The 26,253-nt window shown below is 41.7% G+C and overlaps 1 protein-coding gene across 1 annotated transcript in view; it reads left to right on the forward strand.

The window, feature by feature from the left end:
* The window catches only part of MYL9 (myosin light chain 9), a 28,496-nt gene extending 6,286 nt beyond the window's left edge, over positions 1 to 22,210 (forward strand). The window contains exons 2-4 of the mRNA XM_060772318.2: positions 12,983 to 13,186; positions 15,823 to 15,984; positions 20,305 to 22,210. Of these exons, the coding sequence (XP_060628301.1) occupies positions 13,003 to 13,186; positions 15,823 to 15,984; positions 20,305 to 20,477 (519 nt within the window). The 5' untranslated portion in view covers positions 12,983 to 13,002 and the 3' untranslated portion in view covers positions 20,478 to 22,210. The remainder of the gene's footprint in view (positions 1 to 12,982; positions 13,187 to 15,822; positions 15,985 to 20,304) is intronic.
* Positions 22,211 to 26,253: the final 4,043 nt, after the last annotated feature.

The raw sequence follows: 26,253 nt of genomic DNA on the forward strand, positions 1-26,253 counted from the left end.
GTAGAAGGAACGACAACCATTTAAGGAGGCATAAGGAAAGCAGGCACTGGACAGCTAGCTTAAAGCAAAGAAAGGGACTGGGCCAGTCTTGACTGTCAAAAATCCAGCCCATACCTCATCCATTTCAGATAACAAGGAAGGCTGCCACCTTCCCTGGCGAGATAGTGCTAGAGCTCTAAAAAGTTATCTTTTGGACTACATAATCCCTATTCACACGGGCCAGATTCCAGGAGTTATAGTCCAACAATAACTTGGCTAAGCTCTTTGTTGTTTCCTTGTTTTTTTAAAAGACTACACATATTCCACAGGGTGCATCTGTAATCCAAAAAATATGCAATTTGACACCACTTTAACTGCTGTGGCTCAATGCTATGGAGTCATAGGAGTTGTAGTTTTGCAAGATCTTTTGCCTTCCTCGCCAAAGAGCGCTGGTGTCCCAACAAACTAAAAATCTCAGGGTTCTATAGCATTGAGTGGTAGCAGTTAAAGTAGTGCCAAACTGCATTGAATATACAGTGTAGATTCACCCATAGATTCTGTATGCCTGTATCACATATGCATGTACAGGTTAGCTTTTGGCTATTATTATAAACTAGCTTGAGTACCTGATGATGTGTGGGTTATTTGAAAAAGGCATTTTTTGTTTTTGGATGTTATGAATGGATCCATTAGAAGTTGCTGCAGATCCATGGCCGATTTGGTTTGCAGTAGTCTCTGGATGTGGGTGAAGGTACTGCAGATACCACCATCCATGGTCCATCCTTTCCCAAACATCACCAGGATGTAAAGAGGGTCACTCCGGAGGGGGGGGGTTGGGGTTGGGGTGTCCTTTGTCCCAAGTTTGGTCCAGATCCATGGCTGATAAGGTTAGCAGTAGTCTCTGGAAGTGGGTGAAGGTAATGGAAATCCTATTGCCCATGGTCCATCCTCCCCCAAACCTCACTCTGATGTAAAGTAGGTCATGGGAGGGGGGGGGGGTGTCTGTGTGCCACGTTAGGTCTAGATCCCTGGCTGATGGAGGTAGCACTAGTCTCTGGATGTGGGTAAAGGTACTGCAAATCCCATCCTCCATGGTACACCCTCCCCTAAACCTCACCCTGATGTAAAGCAGGCCATACTTTGGGGATGGGGAGGTCTGTGTCCCAAGTTTGGTCCAAATCCATAATTGGTGGGGGTCGCAGTAGTGTCTGGAAGTGGCAGCCAATAGGAAGTCTTTTGGAAACCTATGCGCATACATGCATACAAACATTCACATTATTACTGTTTATAGATATAGATAGATGAGCTGTGGTTCCAGATAACAACCTTGGCTGTTAGTAAGTAGCTGCAGTTCCTGCAAAAGTTCATAGTGTATCACTTGATTCACACTACCCCAGAGAAGATACTGTGTTGTATAGAATCAGTGTTTGTAAAAGTGTACAGGATCAAAATTATGTCCACTCGACTTCACTCCCAATCTTTCCCACTTGAAATCTGAACTTCTGAATGGAGTCAACATGGGAATAAGCTCTATGCTTGCGTGCTCTCTCCATGCCACCCGTACTGTGCCTTTTTGCAAGGTTCTGCTTGTATGGATCTACTTGTCTTTATCTCATACACTTAGACAGTTCTTGAAGGAGTCAGATCAGAGGATATAATTTCCCATACTGTTTCCCTAGGCAAGGAGGGAAGTGAGATCATGTCCATCAGGATCTCTTTGTACTGCTCCAACTTTCCTGGATGCCCATATAGGGCTGTAACATTCAAAGGTGCCCTGTGGGCATAAAATCCAGTGTGTGCTGGCTAACTGCAAGCGGTTGCTTGCCCATATAAAATCCTTCAATTCATTTTGTGCCATGTCCATTGGACTGTATGCATGAATGTCACATTGAAAGCTATGAAGGTTATGTTGGGGGTGTAGGAAGACAGCCAACTACAAGAACAAGGAGTTCTCACTTTACTTCTTGTTCCTGGGATGTTTTTATGGGGAGGTACCATCTCAAAAAAGTAAGGTAACTTTTTATTACAGTTCTCACAGTCTCTAGACAGCATGTATATTGAGCAAGAAAATTAAAAATTAGTATCTGAATAAGGTAGGGGAGAGGTTGAGGCTACCTAAGTGTGTCAATGGGTTTGTTGACTTATGGTGACCCTATGAATTTCACAAGGGTTTTCTTAGGCAATGAATAGTCAGAGGTTATTTTGCCAGTTCCTTCTTCTGAAATATAGTCTTGGCAATCATTTGTGGTCTCCCATCCTAGCATTTAACAGGGCTGATCCTACTTAGCTTCCAAAATCAGACAGGATCTATTACCTTTAGGGCAGTGGTTCTCAACCTGGGGTCCCCAGATATTTTTGGCCTTCGACTCCCAGAAATCCTAACAGCTAGTTATTTATTTATTTATTGTGTCAGGAGCAGGCCAAACAGTTACATTGCATTTTTAAACAAACAGACAAACAAACAAAACAAAGTTTGCAAGCTTGGTAGTTGACTAAATGTCCTTTGACCAGTAGCTGGCCACTTGGAGTGCCTCTGGTGTTGCTACAAGAAGGTCCTCCATAATGAGCAACTGCATACCCAACATTTTTTATCCCCATTTACAGCTTCTCATTCCAGATAGCAAGGAATAGCCAAGTGTCACAAAATGATTTCCTCTATCACCAGCCTCTATGGATCATCAGGATGGATGGAGTCCCTGGTCGTGCAATGGGTTAAACCCTTGTGCCGGCAGGACTGCTGACCAAAAGGATGGTGGTTTGAATCTGTTTATAAAGTCTGTTTATAAAGTTTATAAAGCCTTTGATCCCCTGTGTTGAATTAATCATTGCGTGACAAGGGCTGCTCTTAGTCTGCTGATACAGTCAAACTGTATTCTCATTGCAGACTTACATCTTTGACTAACTCAGTGTATGGTAGGTTCTCTCCCCCCCCCCCCCCTCCCATCTGAACTACAAAAACAACAGGTCAAATTCCTAACATCCCAGTCCTATGACCTCACTTTAGTAATGGGAGTGCTGAACAATCATGGCTTGCAACACCACTGCAAAATCAGCATTTAACCTGGCAAGAGAGACTGAATCTAAAGCAAAGCTGGTCATTGAGTTCCTGCCTCCTCCTCCTCCCCTGCAAGCACCATAAAGACTTTGCAGTGCCAACACAAGACTTTTGAAACAGAGCCCAGATGCCAATTCTTTTTGCAAAAGTCTTGCTGCCCTGTATGGACATTACATTTTACCGTTATCTATGCCATCACCTACATGATGTCTCCTGAAAAATTACACTTTGCTACCTTTAAGTGTTGTGGAGTCTGGATGGCTATCTCTTGGGAATGCCTTAGTTATGTGTTCCAGCATGGCAGGGATTTCAATTGGATAGTCTTGTATTTTCCATTTGTAACATCCTATGACTCTACCTTCCCTTATACCTTAAAGGCACCAGATCCTCCTGATGTTGGAAGCTATGTAGGGCCAGCCTTGATTAGTACTTGGATGGGACACCACCAATGAGAGCAGGCGCTATAAGGAACATTTCAGGGGAAGGAACTGGCAAAACCATCTGAGTATCCCTTGTCTAAGAAAGCCTTATAACATTCATGGGGTCATCATAAGTTGATCTACATCCCAAAACTAGTCCTGGTATCTTTTGAGATAGGTCATGCAGTAAGCATTGCTGTTCTATGGAAAGATCTTCTTGCTACTGATACATTCACCATAGATATTATGTGGCCCTTTGGATAGTGTTGGACTGCCGAACACATCTTGTATCAGCAGTGGGTATGCAAACTAAAGTTACAGGTTAACTAAATCCTGGGAATATTTATTTTTGTACTATAGCTCCAAGAATCCCTGATCCATTATGGTCACTGGGTCAGGAGGTCCATGTTAACATGGGCATCCTGGGAATTATTATCCAAAAACCCCACAAAAATTTCCCAAATGCTAGGCCCAACCTCTTTTGGAGAGACATACATTCCTCCCCATGTGCTACTGTAAGGAATGCAGCCATAAAAAGTGATGTATTACAAATAATGTTAAGACAAGTTGCAATTTACTTTCTGAGGGAATAGTGGTAATTGGGGTAGTTTGTAAGGTAACAGAAAGGCTATTACAGTCATTTACTAATGTCACGTGTAACATTTACTTCTTTAGGACATTGTTGGGGGTACATTTGGGAAGAGAGAGAAATGAATAATTAGGACACTTAAAAATAATGCATTAGTAACTTGAGTCAGAATGGTGTAGCTGATATGACCAAATATGAACACTGGTGGGATTGGGGGAGATTCATTTTGCCATTTGGGAGTTGTAGTTGCTGGGATTTATAGTTAACCTACAATCAAAAGCATTCTGAAGTCCACCAATGAGGGAATTGAACCAAACTTGGCACCCAGAACTCCCATGACCAACAGAAAATACTGGAAGGGTATGATGGGCATTGCCATTGAGTTTTGGAGCTTTAGTTCACCAACATCCAGAGAGCACTGTGGACTCAAACAATGATAGATCTGGACCAACCTTGGCACAAATACTCAATATGCCCAAATGTGAACATGGTGGGGTTTGTGGAAAATAGACCATGACATTTGAGAGTTGTAGTTGCTGGGATTTATAGTTCACCTAAAATCAAAGAGCATTCTGAATCCCACCAACAATAGAATTGGGCCAAATTTCTCATACAGAGCTCCCATTCCTTGAAGGGAGTCACTGGCCGGAGCCTCCCTCCAGCCTCGCACACCCTCCCTCACCCCACATGCACACCACACTGTGATGCACCAAGCATGCCTGCTCTCTCCTTGCTGCTTGGAGTCTCAGAAACAGCCCTCCTCTTGGCTAAGAAGCTGGCTAAGAGGTCGGCCAATCATACCTGAGGAGGGCTTTTGGTGAGAAGATTCACTGTCTGTTTCCAAAAAGGAAGAGAAGTACAGGTGGAGGGATCTTTAGCCTTCTCTGCCAAAGGTGTTTCTAGGACCATAAGAAATATATGTTTCCTGATGGTCTTTGGTGACCCATCTGAAATTCCCTCGCAACCCCCACAGAGGTTCAGACCCCCAGGTTGAGAAATGCTGGAGTAAAGGTTTATGTGTACAGGTCAATGACTGGCTTAGAAAATGGTGTCAGGAGGAACGCTTTGGCTTCCTCGACCATGGCCTGCTATTCCAGGAGGATGGCCTACTGGCAAGGGATGGGGTGCATCTCACACAAGTAGGAAAACACCTTTTTGCTCACAGACTCGCAAACCTCATTAGACACACTTTAAACTAGGTCCACCGGGGGAGGGGGACAACAGCCTTGCGAACACTACTTTACCCATAATGTCTGGGAATCGCCAGAAGGCTAAACGGAGGGCTGCACAAACACAACAAGGACCAAGTACCAAAAGCACAATAATCCCAATTAAACAGCTCAAGGGAAGATCCCAGGGGCTCACATGTCTTTACACTAATGCACAGAGCATGGGAAATAAACAAGACGAACTCCAACTTCTAGCACTACACCACAAATATGATATCATAGCCATCACTGAAACCTGGTGGGATGACTCCTATCGCTGGAATGTAGATATCAAGGGGTATAACCTCTTTCACAGAAACCGAACAAAGGGGAGAGGAGGCGGAGTAGCCTTATATGTCAAAAACTCTTATGCTGCAGAAGAAATTCAAGACAGCAATCTGGGAAACCAGCTTGAAATCATCTGGATAAGAATCAAGGGAACTGGGACTCAAAAAGATGTCGTTGTAGGCGTCTACTACAGACCCCCAAGCCAGGAGGAAGATCTTGATGAAGTCTTCTGCCAACAGTTGACCAAACAGGCACAGAAAAGAGATGTAGTAGTCATGGGCGATTTCAACTATCCCGATATTTGCTGGAAAAATAAACTCGGCCAAGAGTACAAGGTCCAACAAATTCCTCGCTTGCCTTGCAGACAATTTCATGGTCCAGATGGTAGAAGAGGCAACAAGGGGATTGGCTACTCTTGATCTCATCCTAACAAATGCGGAGGACCTGATCGATGCGGTCGAAGTGGTAGGATCCTTAGGGGCAAGTGACCTTGTGCTCCTGCAATTTGAGGTACAAAGGAAGGCCGAAACTAAGACAAGTCAAACCCGCATTTTGGACTTTAGGAGAGCTGATTTCCAAAAAATGAAGGAAACGCTGAGCAGCATTCCGTGGACACAGATACTAAAAGACAAGGGAGCTACGGATGGATGGGAATTTCTCAAGAGTGAAATACTCAAGGCGCAATTGCAAACCGTGCCAACAAAGAGAAAAAATAGGACAAGTGCAAAGAAGCCAGAATGGATGTCCAAAGAACTTCTAACTGTGCTAAGACACAAAAGAGACATGCACAAGAAGTGGAAAAAGGGAGAAATCACCAAAGAAGAATTCAAACAAATAGCCAACACCTGTAGGGAAAAGGTCTGCAAAGCTAAAGCAAAAAACGAGCTCAGACTTGCCAGGGACATTAAAAACAATAAAAAGGGCTTCTATTCTTATGTCAGTAGAAAAAGGAAAAACAAGGAGGCGATAGGACCTCTTCGAGGAGAAGATGGGGCAATGCTGACAGGGGACAGGGAAAGGGCAGAACTACTTAATGCCTTCTTTGCCTCGGTCTTCTCACAAAAAGAGAGTCTTCAACCTCAGCAAGATGGAGTGGATGAGGGATTGGAGGACATCCAACCCCAAATTGGGAAAGAAGTCGTCCAGGAATACCTGGCCGCTCTTAATGAGTTCAAGTCCCCAGGGCCAGATCAACTACACCCAAGAGTACTGAAGGAACTAGCGGAAGTCATTTCGGAACCATTGGCAACCATCTTTGAGAGTTCTTGGAGAACGGGAGAAGTTCCAGCAGATTGGAGGAGGGCCAATGTGGTCCCAATCTTCAAGAAGGGAAAAAAGGACGACCCAAACAACTACTGTCTGGTCAGCCTCACGTCGATACCGGGCAAGATTCTGGAAAAGATTGTTAAGGAAGCGGTCTGCAAACACTTAGAAACAAATGCAGTCATCGCTAATAGTCAACATGGATTTCTCAAAAACAAGTCATGCCAGACTAATCTGATCTCTTTCTTCGATAGAGCTACAAGCTGGGTAGATGCGGGGAATGCCGTGGATGTAGCGTACCTGGATTTCAGTAAGGCCTTCGACAAGGTCCCCCATGACCTTCTGGCAAGGAAACTAGTCCAATGTGGGCTAGGCAAAACTACGGTGAGGTGGATCTGTAATTGGTTAAGTGGACGAACACAGAGAGTGCTCACTAATGCTTCCTCTTCATCTTGGAAAGAAGTGACAAGTGGAGTGCCGCAGGGTTCCGTCCTGGGCCCGGTCCTGTTCAACATCTTTATTAATGACTTAGATGAAGGGCTAGAAGGCATGATCATCAAGTTTGCAGATGACACCAAATTGGGAGGGATAGCCAATAGTCCAGAGGACAGGAGCAGAATTCAAAACGATCTTGACAGATTAGAGAGATGGGCCAAAACTAACAAAATGAAGTTCAACAGTGACAAATGCAAGATACTCCACTTTGGCAGAAAAAATGAAATGCAAAGATACAGAATGGGGGACGCCTGGCTCGAGAGCAGTACGTGTGAAAAAGATCTTGGAGTCCTCGTGGACAACAAGTTAAACATGAGCCAACAATGTGATGTGGCAGCAAAAAAAGCCAATGGGATTTTGGCCTGCATCAATAGGAGCATAGTGTCTAGATCTAAGGAAGTAATGCTACCCCTCTATTCTGCTTTGGTTAGACCACATCTGGAATACTGTGTCCAATTCTGGGCACCACAATTCAAGAGAGATATTGACAAGCTGGAATGTGTCCAGAGGAGGGCGACTAAAATGATCAAGGGTCTGGAGAACAAGCCCTATGAGGAGCGGCTTAGGGAACTGGGCATGTTTAGCCTGCAGAAGAGAAGGCTGAGAGGAGATATGATAGCCATGTATAAATATGTGAGAGGAAGCCACAGGGAGGAGGGAGCAAGCTTGTTTTCTGCTTCCTTGGAGACTAGGATGCGGAACAATGGCTTCAAACTACAAGAGAGGAGATTCCATCTGAACATTAGGAAGAACTTCCTGACTGTGAGAGCCGTTCAGCAGTGGAACTCTCTGCCCCGGAGTGTGGTGGAGGCTCCTTCTTTGGAAGCTTTTAAGCAGAGGCTGGATGGCCATTTGTCAGGGGTGATTTGAATGCAATATTCCTGCTTCTTGGCAGGGGGTTGGACTGGATGGCCCATGAGGTCTCTTCCAACTCTTTGATTCTATGATTCTATGATTCTATGGTTAGGACAGTGGGAGACCTCCTAATCCAGTGGTTCTCAACCTGTTGGTCCCCAGATGTTTTGGCCTTCAACTCCCAGAAATCCTAACAGCTAATAAACTGGCTGGGATTTCTGGGAGTTGTAGGCCAAAGCACCTGGGGACCCACAGGTTGAGAATCACTGCCCTAATCCAACACACTCAAATCACCCATTCAGCCATGGAAAGCCACCAAACATTTTTGGATAAGTCACGCTCTCTTAGCTGAAGACAATGGTGTGATTTGTTCCAAACATAATGGCTTTGTTATTGGGATAAATCATGATAACAAAACCATATGATGGAATCACTTAAGTAGTAGTTGACCTGAAGATACATAATAACACCATGTTACTTATGAGTCGTGCTATCTATAAGTCATATGTAACGTATCACTTTAAAAAAAGAGAGATAAAACTGGTATGTTAGATTTTGCAATAAGGTTTTCAAGATCAGTCTCCGTGCAATTAGAGATCCCTCCACCTTGCATGAAAGCTGATATTCCTGATGAAACTCCTGTTTCAGTGTGTTTCTGAAAGCTGAGCTTGTTTTCCAAGAGTGATTGTAAGGATGCAGAGCTCTGAAGCCCATTGTACAAGGGGTTGGAACTTGAGCATCATGTATTGGCTCTTGGCTTCGGCCAGTTGTAACCTCTTTTGCGATAAGGCTAATGGAAAGGGAGGCAGCTGGTGACAACTATAATATTGGGCAAAGTCCCACTAGAGGCAGCAGGACAAAGAAGCTTTTATCCTCTTTGTAGTGGGAGGTGTATTCCAACCTTGAACTAATCATCCCCGTCCCCCATCCCTCCTCCCCATTTTCCTGGGTCTGGCAGAGAAGGGCTTCTTTTCTAGCCTGTTCTAACAAGCCAGCCTTTGAGCTCTGCAATTATTGTCCGGCTACAGGTTTATACTCCCTTCTCCCTTGCTAAGCAGCAGTTCCCTCCTCCCACAGCTGTGTAACTGCTGGGCATGTTCTTATCGGCTACAGAAGGGAGGTGTGTATGTGTAAGAGAACAAGGAACTGGACAAGTTTTAGTTCCTATGGCTGCCCAACAAAGTCTCCAAACGGAAAGTCTTTTGCACAGGAAGAAAACTGAGAGTTGTGTTGAGACTTAACATGGGGGATCCTTGGCCAAAAGAATGGATGGAAAATATCCTAAAATATTTAATGGCAATGAAATTGCACATTAAGCTACTGCAATTTTTAAAGAAGGATGCATATGCCACTTTTAGAGTGATAGCAAGTAATTCCCATTTTAATTGTTGTGGATCTACCAGTATCCTGGGATTTCTACTTCAGTGAAGTAGACTTCTGTATGACTCTAGCAAAGTTATTTGGAAACCACAATTCCCAGGAATCCAAGGATAAGACTAATACATTTAAAATGGTATTAAAATGCTGTAACTCTGTATATGTACTCTTAGAAGTTGGATGTGCTAAGTTGCATAGCTTCTTGCAATGAGGTATTTCACATTTCAAAAGTAGCAGTCATAGCACCACTAACAGAAATAATTGTTATCCATCTCTCCTCATCTCTCCTCCTTTTGTTTTGTTAATGCTAAAAATAATAAGAATTATTTAAAAGCAACTCTGAGTTCTGGAAGCTTTACAGTCTAAAAAAGGTGAGATCTTATAATTATAACAACAACATCAACAACTGGAAAAGTTGACACTATATGAGTATTTAAAGATCGAGCTGCAAAGACTCTGGCACAAGCCAGTAAAGGAGGTCCCAGTGGTGATTGGCACACTGGGAGCAGTGCCTAAAGACCTTGGCCTGCACTTAAACACAATCAGCACTGACAAAATTACCATCTGTCAGCTGCACAAGGCCACCTTACTGGGATCTGCACACATTATTCACCGAAACATCACACAGACGTAGACACTTGGGAAGTGTCCGACGTGTGATCCAATACAACAGCCAACAGAGTAATCTTTTCTGCTGTGGACTCATCTTGTTGTGTTTCAAATTATTATTATTATTATTATTATTTTATTTTTTATCTCACCTAATTAAAAATTTGAGAGATACAAAGTAACATAGAGAAACAAAACGAGAAAATGATGGGAAAAAGCAAAAAAAACATAAACAGGATGGTATGCTTATATCTATTATTTTACCATCATGAAGCTGTGTCTGAAGTGTTTTGAAAACAGTACTTTTGAGTGTAAATATAACAAATATAATTTGTTGGCAAAATTATCTCTATACTATTATTAAAAGTATAAGACTCTGTCTTTTCCATGTGGTGATGTTACTCATCATTGAAAGGAAGATCATACCCCACAACTCTTCCAATTTGGCAAGGACAGTTCCAATTCATCCTCTATTGTCCCGCTTTTTCAGCCGCTTTACAAATGTCCCAGTTCCTCGCAGCTCCTCTCACATTCCTTTTTGTACTATTTGAATGTAGTTTGCATTCCGTTAATTCAGTAGGGGAATAAAAGAGTGTGAAAGAGGGAGCAAAATCTTGCTCTATCTAGTAGGCTCAGGCAAAAAAAAAATCCTGCTTGCTCTCTCTCCTAGCTTGGGTCCTTCCTCACACTCTGCTATTGTTTGCCCACACTAGCTTCATCACACTAGAGAAAAATAATCCACCTAAAATTTGGTTTCTGCCTTCTGCAGAATTCTGGGGTTTGTAGTTTAGGGAGGAGCCTTTAACAGCCTCACTAAACTACAAATCCCAGAATTCTGGCGGAGGCAGAAACTGGATTTTAAGTGGATTTTATCTCTAGTGTGATGAATCCTATAGGGATTCTGTAAAATGATGGAACGTATAGGGGATTATGAGCAGATGACCTGTGTGCTTGCTGTCAACAGGAATAGGGACAAGAAACACAGTAAGTCACTCCTTCTTGTGTGCTGGGGTTTGTGAACAGGACTGCCTATCATCCTCTTTCCTTGATGAGCTGCAAGCCTCTAATTAATCCCTATTAGCAAATTGTTATTAGGAACGTAGTCGTAGTCGTTCAAGGAAAGAACACAGATCCACGTGCAGCACTTTGCCCAGCTAGACAAAGACTGTCAAGGGGGAAGGGGGAGGAATGCTTGGAATCTGCAAGGAACAGATAACTAATTTCCTGAGTTTTCCTGAGTAGGCCCAGAGCTTGGGCTCATTTGTAAGCTTTTCTTTGTTCAAAGAAAGTTGGTTAACTGAGGGTTGTTCATTCACAGAGAAGGCTCAAGGGGTGGGAATAGTGAGAAGGGTTGCCAGCTTCTTTTCCCTTCCACTAGTCTGTGTTTTTTAAGTTGCCTGAAAACTGCAGTTGAACAAAAGTTTCACCTGGCCTTGTAGCCTCTTGCTTCCCCACCTGTTGACTCTGCTGATGAATTTATCTCCATCCGGTATCAGACTTATTTGCAAAATGATTAGGTTGTGATAGGAGGCAAGACAGAACAAGTTCTTAAAAATCTCATATGGGAGGTTGACCACCTCCAAAGATTGGGAAAGTTACTTTTTTTAGACTTTCTATTCCAGTTTCACCAAACTTTAGTCCAAAAAATGTGACTTTCCTGTGCTCTGTCTGTCTCAGGGTTTTGTATCTAGAGGGCCAACTGATGAACAGGAATCAAAGTGACCTAACCTTACAGATTTGTTGTCAAGTTTGACACAGTTAAGGTTTGTAATTGCATTATCAGGCACACTAGAGATTGCTGAGTTAATACCATAGCAAATTTGTTAACCACCTCCAGAGAGAGCTTCCAAAAGTTATTTTGGTGAACCAAAACCATCTCAGAGGTTAAGATCGTCCAGGGAGGCCCTGCTCTTGATCCCACCCCCTTCGTAGGCATGACTGGTGGGAACGAGAGACAGGGCCTTTTCAGTGGTGGCCCCTTGGATCTGGAACTCCCTCCCTAGTGGAATTAGATCAGTTCCCTCCTGTCCTTCAGAAAAAAGCTAAAAATGTGGTTGTGGGACCAAGCTTTCAGATAGCAATCTCCCAGTGCAATAAATGAATATGGAATAGTGCAATGACAATTGGAATTGCCTTTGACTATGGTATTAGATTATGTGATTTGCATAAGTAGTTTTAATGTTAGATATGCTTTTAGTAATTGGTTTTAATGTCTTTATTTTCTATGATGTATAATTGTGTGGCATCGAATTGTGCCTTATATGTGAGCTGCTCAGAGTCCCCTTCAGGGTGAGAAGGACAGGGTATAAATATGGCAAATTAATCAGTCTGGGTTGTTGTAGGTTTTTTGGGCTATATGGCCATGTTATAGAAGCATTCTCTCCTGACCTTTTGCCTACATCTATGGCAAGCATCCTCAGGTTGTGGGGTCTCACAACCTCTGAGGATGCTTGCCACAGATGCAGGCAAAATGTCAGGAGAGAATGCTTCTAGAACATGGCCATATAGCCTGAAAAACCTACAACAACCCAGTGATTCCGGCCATGAAAGCCTTCAACAATACATCAGTCAAACTCCCAGAATCCTCCAGCTAGCATGGCTGGTGGAATACATGGCATGTTGTTGCAGCTGGAGGATTCTGGGAGAAGGTAATAGACCACAACAGTGATTTTCTCAAGTTTCAAAGATAGGACTGCATTGTAGGTTGCACACACTGGAAAGCAGTGCTCCAAAGCTTTGTAAAAGCATGGGATGAGGAAACTGTTGGGAGCGGGACTCCTAGTTGCCAACAGTTGGTCTCCTTGAACTTTGAACATAGCAATCAAGTTATTATTCCTCTCTCCAGGTCAAACCAAATCCGCCAAGATGTCCAGCAAGCGAGCCAAGGCGAAGACCACCAAGAAGCGTCCTCAGCGTGCCACCTCCAATGTCTTTGCCATGTTTGACCAGTCACAGATCCAGGAATTCAAGGAGGCCTTCAACATGATAGACCAAAATCGTGATGGGTTCATTGACAAGGAAGATCTGCATGACATGTTGGCATCTCTTGGTAATAAAGCAACTTTGTGTTCCATGCTCTTTCAATGGGTTTCATGTCCAAGAAGAGTTTTGAACCCTAGTCTCTAGAGTTGTAGTCCAACCTCAAACTACTATACCACACTAGCTCTCTGGGAGGATTTTAGTTAAACTCAAAGGGAATAAGAAAGTTAAAACAGCTAGTCTTCAGATGATGACTTTCTGGGTCCTGATTTTGCTAAGCACTATTACATATCCCTTCTTCCCATCAATTCTGTGGCCAACTCACAACAGATGGAAATGTTCTGGGATTTTCAGGGCTAGAAAATTTATACAGATTATAAATAAATGTTGTGGAGAAATAAGTCAACTGAAACAACAGTTGGGTGAAGTAAACAACTGAACGAATGAAAAGGCATAGGACAGTATAGTTGAAAAGTAGGCCTGGGTAACAACGGAAAAATTTGTTTCTAAAATCGATTCGTTTTTTGGGGGGTTTTGCGTTTCGATATTTAAAAGAATTCCAAAAATTTTCTTTTAAAAAGTTCGATATTTACAAAATTTCGTAAATGTAAAAAAAAATACGAAACATTAACGAAACAAATACGAAACAATAACGAATCAATTCATTAATGGCGGACGCGACCGCGCAATATGCTAAAAAACCTCCAAATGGGACAGGGGAAACTTCTGAAGCTTCCCTCTCCCTCTGTTGTTGACTGTTGGTGTGATATTATAATTTTTTTTCACTAATTAAACAAAAAACAACTATAAAACTTGCCCAGACATGCGGAAATAATAACGAAACGACCTCAAACCGATAACGAAACGAATACATAACAAATCCGAAGCATTTACGAAACGAATTTAAAAATTCGTTTCGTTTTTAAGTTGCTCCAGAATGGTTCGTTATCGCTTTGTTATAAAAAAAATAACGAATTTTTAACGAATTACGAATTAACGAAACGAAACCGCCCAGCCCTATTGAAAAGTATTAAGTTAATACGAAGCATGGAATAGAAGAACTGCATTTTTATAGAGGACCACTAGAGGGCAGCTTGTGGCTGTACACTTGGAAATAAGCATATGGATTCTTTTTCCTCCTGGTTTAAAGTTGAATTACTGAGAAGTAATTCAGTCAGAAATGGGGATCCTGCAGACATGCACTCAGTCATGTAGAGCAGACTGGGATTTCCTCCTGGTTTATTTGCAAGTCATACTGACTTGGCCGTTTTTCTCCCCCAGGGTTGCTTTGGTTCCCCTTCAGCCTGCCATTCCTGATTTGCTACTTTGCAGATTTCTGACTAATCATGTTAATTTCCTCTGCCATATCCCCAGGATCTACTTTTATGGGCAATTTATGGGGAAGGCTTTTAGCAAGAGGAGCATTCACCTTTGTTTGAGAGGACAAGCTCACAGGGGCATTTTATTGCCTTCGCTTAGCTGGGCTACAGTGTGATGTTTATATTCTGGTTTCTATTACCGATCCCCTTGTAGATAGAAAGGAACAAATCTCACACTGCTAGGATATGTGTGGGTATGCTTTGAAGTCACCTTTCAACTTATGGCAACCCTATGAATTTCACAACATTTTCTTAAGCAACAAATAGCTGTTTTTGCCAGTTCCACTGAAATATAGCCCATGGCACCTGGTATTCTTTAGGGCAGTGGTTCTCAACTTGTGGGTCCCCAGGTGTTTTGGCCTACAACTCCCAGAAATCCTAGTCAGTTTACCAGCTGTTAGGATTTCTGGGAGTTGAAGGCCAAAACAGCTGAGTACCCACCAGTTGAGAATCACAGTTCTAGGGGTTCCCCATCTGAGTACTAACCAGTAGCCAGACCTTGAAGCTGAAAGGCTATTCAATGCTAACCAAGGTGGCCAATCGCAATATTCACACCTCAAACAGACAAGAGTTCTTCCTCCCACCCTAAACATTCCACAGATATATAAACCCTAATTGCCTAGTTTCCAACAGATCTCACAACCTCTGAGGATGCCTGCCATCGATCCAGGCAAAACATCAGGAAAGAATGCTTCTGGAACATGGCCATACAGCCCAGAAAACTCACAGCAACCCAGTGATTCTGGCCACGAAAGCCTTCAACAACACAGCTTAGCTTAGTTTCCAGGATCACAGGGAATTTATGCCTTTAGGATATTTAGACATTCACTTCTAGGATATAGGTAGCCACATTGAGCTGAGCTAAACATGCTATCAAATTTTAATATATATATTCCCCTAATCCTTTGGATTTTTTTTTCTGGTAAGCAAAAATGTTATCCAATAACTGCATTCTGTGAGCCTAAGCCAAACCTATCCCAGAGTTTTGTTGACATGATTTGCTCAGAGGAGGTTTGCAACTGAGAAAGTGTGACTTGCCCAAGGTAATCTGGTAGGTTTCATGGTTGAGTGGGGATCCATATCCTGATCCTCCAGAGTCATACTCCAATGCTGAAAATGCTACATTTTTATTAGTCAGGGGTGATTGCATGCCTGGTGTAAATATCTTCCTGTTGGCTTTATCAGTACTGTTGTATGTAGTTTCATCTTCTCCAGTCACAATCTGAGAAGGTAATGCAATAAATCTTCAGCAGGGATTGTAAGACTGAGCCCTCAAGAACCAAGGGCATGGAAGCCAAAAGCTAATTCACCTACTTGCATTTTTCAGGGAAGAACCCCACTGATGAATACTTGGAAGGCATGATGAGTGAAGCACCTGGACCCATCAACTTCACCATGTTCCTCACCATGTTTGGAGAAAAGCTGAATGGAACTGATCCAGAAGATGTCATCCGCAATGCTTTTGCCTGTTTTGATGAGGAGGCCACAGGTATGCATGCCATCCCTCTATGAAAATGTTAGTTTTTTGGACTGTACCTTTCAGAATTCCTCAACTGCCATATAGGAGATATTGTTGAAACAGTAAGATTTCCCAATCTCTGTTCCTTTGCAACTCAAGTTCTCATATCAGCTGTGTTGGTGAAGAATGCATCTACCTGGTGCATCAAGTCATCAGTTACTATAAATCTGCCAACCAGCTAGTGGTATTAACTGGAAGCAGAGAACATTAAGATGTTTTTGGCTTGAGAAATTACAGTCCAAATAAAAAGTTCAATTATGTATCAAGGAATCAAACAGAACCAATTATTAAAAAATCTAAAAATTAAAAAGACTAAAATAGTGAGTTGCTGTAGGTTTTTCGGGCTATATGGCCATGTTGTAGAAGCATTCTCTCCAGACGTTTCGCCTGCATCTATGGCAAGCATCCGCTTGACAGAGATGCAGGCAAAATGTCTGGAGAGAATGCTTCTATAACATGGCCATATAGCCCGAAAAACCTACAACAACCCAGTGATTCCAGCCATGAAAACCTTCGACAATGGACTAAAATAGTGTTTTGGAATAATGTTAATTCTAAACATTTTTCCCTTGCCACATTTAAGTTTTACATTGTAACCTTGTTGTTTAAGAAAAGCCATACAACAGTAAAGGAAAAAATGAAAATGATATTTTTACACAAATTGTTTTTAAAAGCTGTGTTTCTGTATTATTTCATAGCTGGACAGTTGTGAGATAAGCTCTTATTTTCAAAGTTTATTTTCCTGAGAAAATGTTTCGACTATTGTGTTATCTTCAAACTTTCCTCATTAATTCCAGCCCAAAGGAGTAAGTCATTCTTATCCCATCTCTTATCTACCATCCTCAAGGATGCATCCTCGCTCCTCATTAAGTTCAGTTCAGCTGCAAAAATACATCATGGCATTTGTGAACCAAGGGTGTTTTTCTTTTCCTCACAAGATCTCCAGGTGTTGGCAGGCCTCTTCCTTGTTCACTATACTCCAGAATCTAAAATGGAAGGTGCAATTGTTCTTGTGTTTTGATGATGTCGCATAAGCAACTATGGGTTGCATAGAATGTTAAACTAAAATAGGGCTTTTCTTTGACCCAGCATAGTCCTTATTATTGTCTTTGAAAATGAGTCCAAGTAGCACTTGGGCAAAAAACTTTTTCATTCAACACTGCCTGCTTAACTCCAATCTCCAATGTGTAAATTATGGGTGCACAAACACTACAGAATTCATGTCATTTGATACTCAGTTGCTATAGCTCCATGGTATGGAATCATTGGTGTTGTAGTTTTACAAGGTCTTTAGCCATCTCTGCCAAAGAGAACTGGTATCTCACCAAACTAAAACATGGCAATTAATGTAGTGTCTAGTTGCATCAATTCTGCAGGTGTAGATGCACCCTGAGAATCTATTTAATGCTCAGGCAACATTAGCCTCTTTCATGATACTTATCCATAGGTCCAGGGGGGTAATGTCTACGAATTTGTGACTGTGGATCAAGTTGTACCTAAAGCTATGTAGAAGCCATTCCACAGCCAGGAATTGGATTACCTTCCCCCTTTTGGTTGTACAATTCTTTACAAGGAACTATGCATTATTGCTGGGATGACATAAACATGGGTGATAATCACATAGTCCTTCAGATTTTCTTGGTCTCCAGTTCCTACCAGCCTTGTACAGGAGTCCCTGGTGGTGCAATGGGTTAAACTCTTGTGCCAGCAGGACTGCAGACCAAAAGGTCAGCGGTTTGAATTCAGGGAATGTGGTGAGCTCCCATCTGTCAGCTCCAGCTTTCCATGTGGGGACATGAGAAGAAGCCTCCCATAGGATGGTAAAACATCTGCGCATTCCCTGAGCAACGTCCTTGCAGACAGCCAATTCTCTTACACCAGAAGCAACTTGCAGTATCTCAACATGCTCCTGACACACACACACACAAACCCAAACAAACCCAACCTTGTCCAGAATAGCAAATAGTGAAGAATGATGGAAATTCTTAAAAAAAATATAAAAATCTGATGAAACACAGTTGCCTACCCCTGATATGAACAAAAGAACAGTACAAGATGAAGGTTGTCTCTCTGCTCTAGCTACTCCCACTGCTTCTCATAGAAATTACATCCTCCGAAGCTACTTTTCAGGGTTTCCAGAACTCTTAATCAGACAAGGTGGTAAACACAGGAAAAGCAGAGGAGTGACTCCTCTTCAAGATTGAATTCATTGCACTTTTAAGATGGAACATGAGAAGACACTATGCAGACATTCAAATTAGAATCTGCCAGATGCTGAGAAGTTCTCAGGTTGCATTTAGGACATTCCTAAGGCTTATTGAGGAAGAAAAAAGGAGGGTGCAGGTTGGATGGTTGAGCCCCCCTCCCCGCTACTATAAAATCCAGGCATTACTCATTATAGTGGATTCCGTTAAAAATTGGTAGAAGAAAACTGGGAGTTTGGAAGTGAATGATATGAGCTCATTGGTTTTGCTAGTGGGTTATATTTTTAAAAAGCAAACTAACCATATTTTGTGTAGTGCACGCATTGGTTAAAAGGTGCTTTAGTGCCACAAAGAGAGAATGATTCAGGTTGGAAATCAGTTTAGTTCTGGGGAGAAAGTCTATTTTTCTAGAGTATGTCTCCCAAAATCCACTTGGCTAGCTTGGCAGTTGTCTATTCTGGTTGTGAAATCGTAATTCAAAAAAGTAAGTTACAGTTCTAAATACATTAATGTGTTTGATCACAAAGCATAGATGAAGATCTGAGACAAGAGTGAAAGCTTTGAGTGACTATGCTGTAGCCCTGAGCTGTCTCTTCTATCTCCCCAGAAGCTGGTAGATGCCCATTCCAATTATTTTGGACTATTGGCCATGCTGTCTGGGACTGCTCAGAGTTGGAGCCCAATGATAACTATAAGTCCAGTGATTTTTCACTTCTATTCTCAATGCTAAATTCCAAAATTAGAGCAAGCATATCACTTCTTGTCTAAAAGCAAGGAGATTTTTTGGCAACTCCTAACTAAAAGTCCTAATTAAAATGTCCTAAGTGTATAAACTTCTCTAGACATTTGTGTTGTGTATCCTGTTTAATACAGTATCCTGTATTTTGCTCATTACTGATAACAAAGAATCCACACATCACTGAGACCTTGAACATTAGTTTTCTAGCTTTGTTCCTCATCTATTTATTGGTGCCAAGGGAGGAAGCTTTATCTTTCTATGCTTTTCATTCATATAGTTCAGATATTACCCAGAACACTTTGCCAAAAGCATTTTCAGTTGCTTTCCTATCATCTTCCAGAATAAGATATTGCTGAAGGAATAAAAGTTAACAGTTTCCCAATAGCCTTCCAAGTAATTCTGATAAACTAATAATTTCCCCAAAATCCAGGAAACCCCTTTTCACAAAGCTGTGATCCTGTGTGGAAAATTTGTCTGCCAAATTGGACAAGGAGAAAAAGCCAGCAAGAAACAGAGTTTGGAAAAATTAACTCTTTTTTAATTTCCCCAATCAACATTGCAACAATCCATATCAGTTAGGGGATTTAAGGAGTCAAAAGAAATACATTGCCATGCTCTATCAATGGTGGGTTTCAGAATGCTCTTTGATTGTAGGTGAACTATAAATCCCAGCAACTACAACTCCCAAATGTCAAGGTCTATTTCCCCCAAACTCTCCTAGTGTTCACATTTCAGCGTATCGATATTCATGCCAAGTTTGGTCTTTGAATCCACAGTACTCTCTGGATATAGGTGAACTACAACTCCAAAACTCAATGTCAATGTCCACCAAACCCTTCTGTTGGTCGTGGAAGTTCTGTATGCCAAGTTTGGTTCAATTCCATTGTTGGTGGAGTTCAGAATGCGCTTTGATAGTAGGTGAACTATAAATCCCAGCAACTACAACTTCCAAATGATAAAATCAACCCCCCACCCCACCAGTATTCAAATTAGGGTAATTGTGCCAAATGTGATCTAGTGAATAAAAATACATCCTGCATATCAGATATTTACATGACAATTCATAACAATAGCAAAATTACAGTTATGAAGTAGCAACAAAAATAATTTTATGGTTGGGGGTCACCACAATATGAAGAACTGTATTAATGGGTCGCAGCATTAGGAAGGTTGAGAATCACTACTCTAGTATGAAATGATTCATGGCACCTAAGAAGGAACCACCTCAGTTTATCTTATAATATACCATTCTTGAAAATAAATGCTCACCAGATCTATCTAATGCATGTTTTTGAGCTGTCTTTCCTTCTTCTTTTTCCTTCTTTCTGAATATCATCTCTCATACAGGTTTCATTCATGAAGACCATCTGCGTGAACTTCTCACTACTATGGGTGACCGGTTCACAGATGAAGAGGTTGATGAGATGTACCGAGAGGCCCCCATTGACAAGAAAGGCAACTTCAACTATGTGGAGTTCACCCGTATCTTGAAGCATGGAGCCAAGGACAAAGATGATTAAAACCAAAAGAGATTCCAACTTCTGGGTCACCCTTTTAAGATCTTAATCCCCTTGCTCTGCCTTAAAAATGCCTATGTCAGAATGGGCTAACCTGAAAGGGATATGTTTATAAACATGAAGCCAAGCCCTGATCTAAATGAAGGAAAGGCTTGCCACACATTCACATATGTTACACATGGATCTGAGCTGATCCTTTTTTAAGCTACTCCTCAATTCTGTACATACAGAGTAAATTACAAGTAACCTCACTTTTCCAAAGTGTAGCTGCAGATATGATTGCAGTGGAATGGAGAAACTATCTGGCACTGCCACCAGACCATTCAACACTGTCCAGCTGCTTCATATAACTACATAGGAATGGATCCAAGGGCTGGTGGGAGGCACTATAGAGATGGCCATTTGAGGCTTTACGTAGATGACTAATGTCTCTGTTGTTGACAATATATATTACAAATACAGCACTTATAAACTTGCAATGTGACTTATGATCTGTACACAGTTGTTATTACTATCACTACTACCATCACAAATCTATTAGATAAGGCATTGTTCTTCCCATTCTTATATTTGTCCTACAGAAGTCAAAATCAAGACCACACTCTTCAGATCCCAAATCAAACTCTTAATATATGTGCTGGATGATGCTGGCCTTCACCTTCCCTGAATGTACTGAATCCATTCAAACATCAATAGGCTATCAACTTTGGTTCCCTAGGGGTATCCAGCTTGGTTGAGATGAATAACTCCATTTTGCACTTGCATATTTTGGAGAAAAGAACATCTCTCCATTAGAATATCTGCAGAAATTCTCTTGTGCTGTTGAAGGCTTTCATGGCCAGAATCACTGGGTTGCTGTGAGTTTTCCAGGCTGTATGGCCATATTCCAGAAGCATTCTCTGCTGGCCTTTCACCCACATCTATGGCAGGCATCCTCAGAGGTTGTGAGGTATACTGGAAAATAAGCAAACACCTCCCAACAAAAGATTCCCCCAGGCAGGAATCAGCCAGGTCTTGAAGCTGCAAGGCTTTGCAATGACAATCAAGGTTATTAATTGCATCATTCACACTTGCCTCCAACAGACAAGAATTCTTTCTCCCACCCTGGTCCTTCCACAGCTATATAAGCCTCCCTTACTTAGTTTCCAATATACTTCACAACCAGTGAGGATGCCAGCTGTAGATGTGGGCAAAACATCAGGAGAGAATGCTTCTGGAACATGGATATACAGCCCAGAAAACTCACAGCAACCCAGAAATTCTCATTCTCCCTCCTTCCCACATGCATCACACACCATTATCCTTTTACCTATGAAACAATGATCCTCTTGTCCTAAATTCTTGTTGGCCATACATTTGGATCATATAGTGTTAGAATTAGATTATGGATCCATGAAATTCAAAGTCCTCACTCACCTGATCTACTTAGGTCCTAAATAGAGTGATTTTATTTCTTTTTGGTTAGCTGAAAAAAAATTGGGCAGGAAGTGCATAAGAAGTAAAATTGCACTTACATTGATCCCAAAAAGAAGGTTATTCAGCATTTTAAAAGTACACATTTTTGCTATTTCAGAGGACCTTTTATACCTATCCCTGCTGGTATCTCCACTTGTGAAATCAGAATGTAGCCTCAGCCATACAGTTGTTTTTTGACAGTTAAATCAAAGATTTTTGACACAAGGAGCAAAGAAATTAATCTGAATATAAAGAATATAATAAAATATGTTCTCGTTCTATATGTGGCTTCTTTCATCATTATTTGCCATTTTATATATTTATTACATTTTCAAATCACTCAATGACAACAGTGTTTGCAGGTGGTGTACAAACTACAAACATAAAATATAGAGCAATTATAAAGCAGGGGTGGCCCTTGTGGTCTCTTCCAATTGTATGTTTCTATGAAATGTTAAAGCCCTGTGCTTTAAACTACTAGCCTTCCTCTGGGTCCTTCTGCACAGCCCTATAGCCCAGAATGTTGTTGTTCATTCGTTCAGTCATCTCCGACTCTTCGTGACCTCATGGACCAGCCCACGCCAGAGCTCCCTGTCAGCCGTCACCACCCCCAGCTCCTTCAAGGTCAGTCCAGTCACTTCAAGGATGCCATCCATCCATCTTGCCCTTGGTCGGCCCCTCTTCCTTTTACCTTCCACTTTCCACAGCATAATTGTCTTCTCTAAGCTTTGGTGTCTCCTCATGATGTGGCCAAAGTACTTCAACTTTGTCTCTAGTATCCTTCCCTCCAATGAGCAGCCGGGCTTTATTTCCTGGAGGATGGACTAGTTGGATCTTCTCACAGTCCAAGGCACTCTCAGAACTTTCCTCCAACACCACAGTTCAAAAGCATCTATCTTCCTTCACTCAGCCTTCCCTAAGGTCCAGCTCTCACATCCATAGGTTACTACAGGGAATACCATGGCTTTGACTATGTGGATCTTTGTTGCCAGTGTAGCCTAGAACAGTGGTTCTCAACCTGGGGTCCCCAGATGTTTTTGGCCTACAACTCCCAGAAATCCTAACAGATGATAAACTGGCTGAGATTTCTGGGAGTTGTAGGCCAAAAACATCTGGGGACCCCGGGTTGAGAACCACTGGCCTAGAATATCATGGCAGAAATCCCACAATATCTGCATTGAAATAGGTTTTCCAAGTTCAAACTGCCATATATTCCAGTTCAAAGCAGAAATTGTGGGATTTTGTTCAGATGTGTAAAAGGGGCCTTAGTCTCATATGTGTAGAACTGCACGGTGTAAACCAAAGGTAGCAAAACGTGGTTTTTCAAATATTGCTAGTTTGTAACTCCCATACCCAGGATTGAGGAGTTATAGGTACTACAGTCCAACAGCATTTGAAGAACTGCAGTTTTCTACCTCTTTTGTGATCCAATACAACAGGAAATTATCAGGTTAGGGAAGGCTGTTTTGTCCCACCAAAAACCCATCGAAGAGGAAGGCATACAGCTCTATACCTTGATCCTGAAAGCTAAGGAAGGCAGACCAGTTTAGCACTAGAATGGGAGAACAATTCCAGCAAATACCAGGTGCTATGGGCAATATTCCAGAGGAAGGAATTGACAAGATGATCTCTGCGTAGTCCTTGCCTAAGAAAATCCTGTGCAGGGCTGGCATAAATAAAAAAGAAACTTGCACATACATGTATACATAAAAATAAACTCTTCTGCCTGGTCACTGATTTATGATGACCCAAAGGCATACCTATATGTGGTTAAACAACTGAGCTGCTGAACTTGCTGACCGAAATTTCAGCAGTTCGAATCTGGGGAATGGGGTGAGTTCCTACTATTAGCCCCAGCTTCTTCCAACCTAGCAGTTCGAAAACATGCAGATGTGAGTAGATCAATAGGTAATCTGACTCACATAGCCATATAGTGTTAAAAGATAGCGAGGTTGGTTCAACTATGCAGCTACCTCTAGCTGGTTGGTGTAGAAAAGAGTTAATCTCAGGGCTCCAAGTTCAGAAGGATATAGAGTAGCACATCTGGATTCAACATCAAACACAATCAGACTGTTGATGGATGAACAAAGCAAAGGCCGCAACAGAAATGCATTTTAAAGCAAGGCAAGCAACTATAGGTACAACTCTGATTTTCTTCTTTTGGATTATGAATGTTACTGACTTATAAGTGGCACAGATACATACAATTGCATGTTTTGTAGATTTGTATTACTATCAAGCAAAAATACATAGTTTCTAGAACTAAAATATGTGTGTGTTGTGTGTGTGAGAAAGATTACTCTAGCTAACAAAATTTGAAAAAAAATTGTGTTACTGTTTTGAAAGTGTTATTTCCTGTTTAATTGTGCGGTACCTCTTTTGAAAATAGGAGCCCCTGGTGGCGTAAAGGATTAAACCCTTGTGCCAGCAGGACTGCTGACTGAAAGGTCGTCGGTTTGAATCAGGGGAGCAGGGTGAGCTCCTGTCTGTCAGCTCTAGCTTCTCATGAAGGCACATGAGAAAAGCCTCCCACAGGATGGTAACACATCCAGGCATTCCCTGGGCAACATCCTTGCAGGCACCCAATTCTCTCACACCAGAAGCAACTTGCAGTTTCTTAAGTTGCTCCTGGCCCGAAAAAAAAACTTTGAAAATAATTGTTATACTCCAGAAACTTTGTTTTTGTTGCTGCCACAAACTATTTTGAATTGGTTGAGACTCTATAAGATATTCATTGACAATTATAGCAATATATACTTCAGTATGTCCCACAAAAACAAAGTTTTTGCAGTTTAATAACCCTTTCCCTTGTTTTATGATAGAACCAATTAGGAAATTACATTTATAACCCAGGAAACAAAAATCGTGTTGCACAGTATTGTAATAATTTTTTCCTTCAAGATTAAAAAAATTAATCTTTCCCAAATTTTATTTTAATGGGTGCTGTTTGATTGAAGAGAGGAAAAAGTTGAGTATGAGGAAAGCATGGAGTTTGGTGAGCTGATGCTTAATGCTAAAATTACTTTACATTGAATTTAAGATTTAACTTTAATAATTTGTCAGTACTTGTCTTGATTTTAAAAATGAAAATAAAACTTTGCTAGTTTTCAAAACTCTACTTACCCAACAAACCAAGATCTCTGTAAAACTCCACAGAACAATTGCAATAGTTTTCCTGGATTCATTCTTTTTTCATGGGAAATTCTTTTGTAAGGACTGCAAATGGAGAATTAACATGTAGTAAGTTGGTGAATTCATTCCTCCTTGAATTCAGTCCATCTCAGCAGCTGATTTGCTTGGGGAAGCTGTGGTTGAATCAAGATGTAAATGCCCTTCAGGGTTTCAAGTGAAACTTTACAAAAGGCGCTATCTGCAAACCATTTACTGAGAGGCACATGATGTGACTGTGACTTCACAAAAGGAATGCAGAGACTATGGTTCCCCAAATAGATAAGTTTGAAGTGGGCGTATGCAGGCAAGCGGCTGAAGCATTTTGAAACATTTCGTGGGAGGAACTCATACTGCCTGTTAGAAACCAAAGTCATACTTTTGGGGGATTTAGGGTGTTGTAGTCCAAAAGGTAATTGATTTTAATCGTGGTGCTACATGGGGCTGTTTTCTGATCACTTGGCTGTAGCTGCTGGTCAAAATTACTTTGCTCGTAAGCATTTAATAGAATTTTTACAGGCCATACCTAGGAGCCTCCTAGGTCATGTGGCCGGCATGACTGCATAGGAGCCCTTGGTGGAGCAGCAGGTTAAACCGCTGAACTGCTAAACTTGCTGACCGAAAGGTCACAGGTTCAAATCTGAGGAGCGGGGTGAGCTCCCACTGGTGGACCCAGCTTCTGCCAACTTAGTAATTCGAAAACATGCAGATGTGAGTAGATCAACCACCTTGGTGCTCCATGCAGTCATGCTGGCCACATGACTTTGGAGGTGTCTATGGACAACACTGGCTCTTCATCTTAGAAATGGAGATGAGCACCAACTCCCAGAGTTGGACACAACTAGACTAAATGTCAGGGGGAACCTTTACCTTTTGAATGTTGAAATCATTTGGGCTGAATGGGCTTAGAAGCAAACACTAGCATTTGTAGACTTGAGTAGATTTAATCAAATACATGATAAAGTATTCAATTAAATCTACTCAAGTCCTCAAATACTAGTGCTATAAATCAAACTGGGACAAAATTACTTTTTCCAACTACAAGTCGCACAAATTCTCCAGCTAATCCTGTCACCTTAACAGACCTGAATGAGGTCTGTTAAGGTGCAGTGTTGGCCCCAGGCTTTGGAACTTGATTGGGATTGGGATGGGTCCT

The sequence above is a fragment of the Anolis sagrei genome, chromosome 4, assembly GCF_037176765.1.
Source record: "Anolis sagrei isolate rAnoSag1 chromosome 4, rAnoSag1.mat, whole genome shotgun sequence".
Taxonomy (NCBI): Eukaryota; Metazoa; Chordata; class Lepidosauria; order Squamata; family Dactyloidae; genus Anolis; species Anolis sagrei.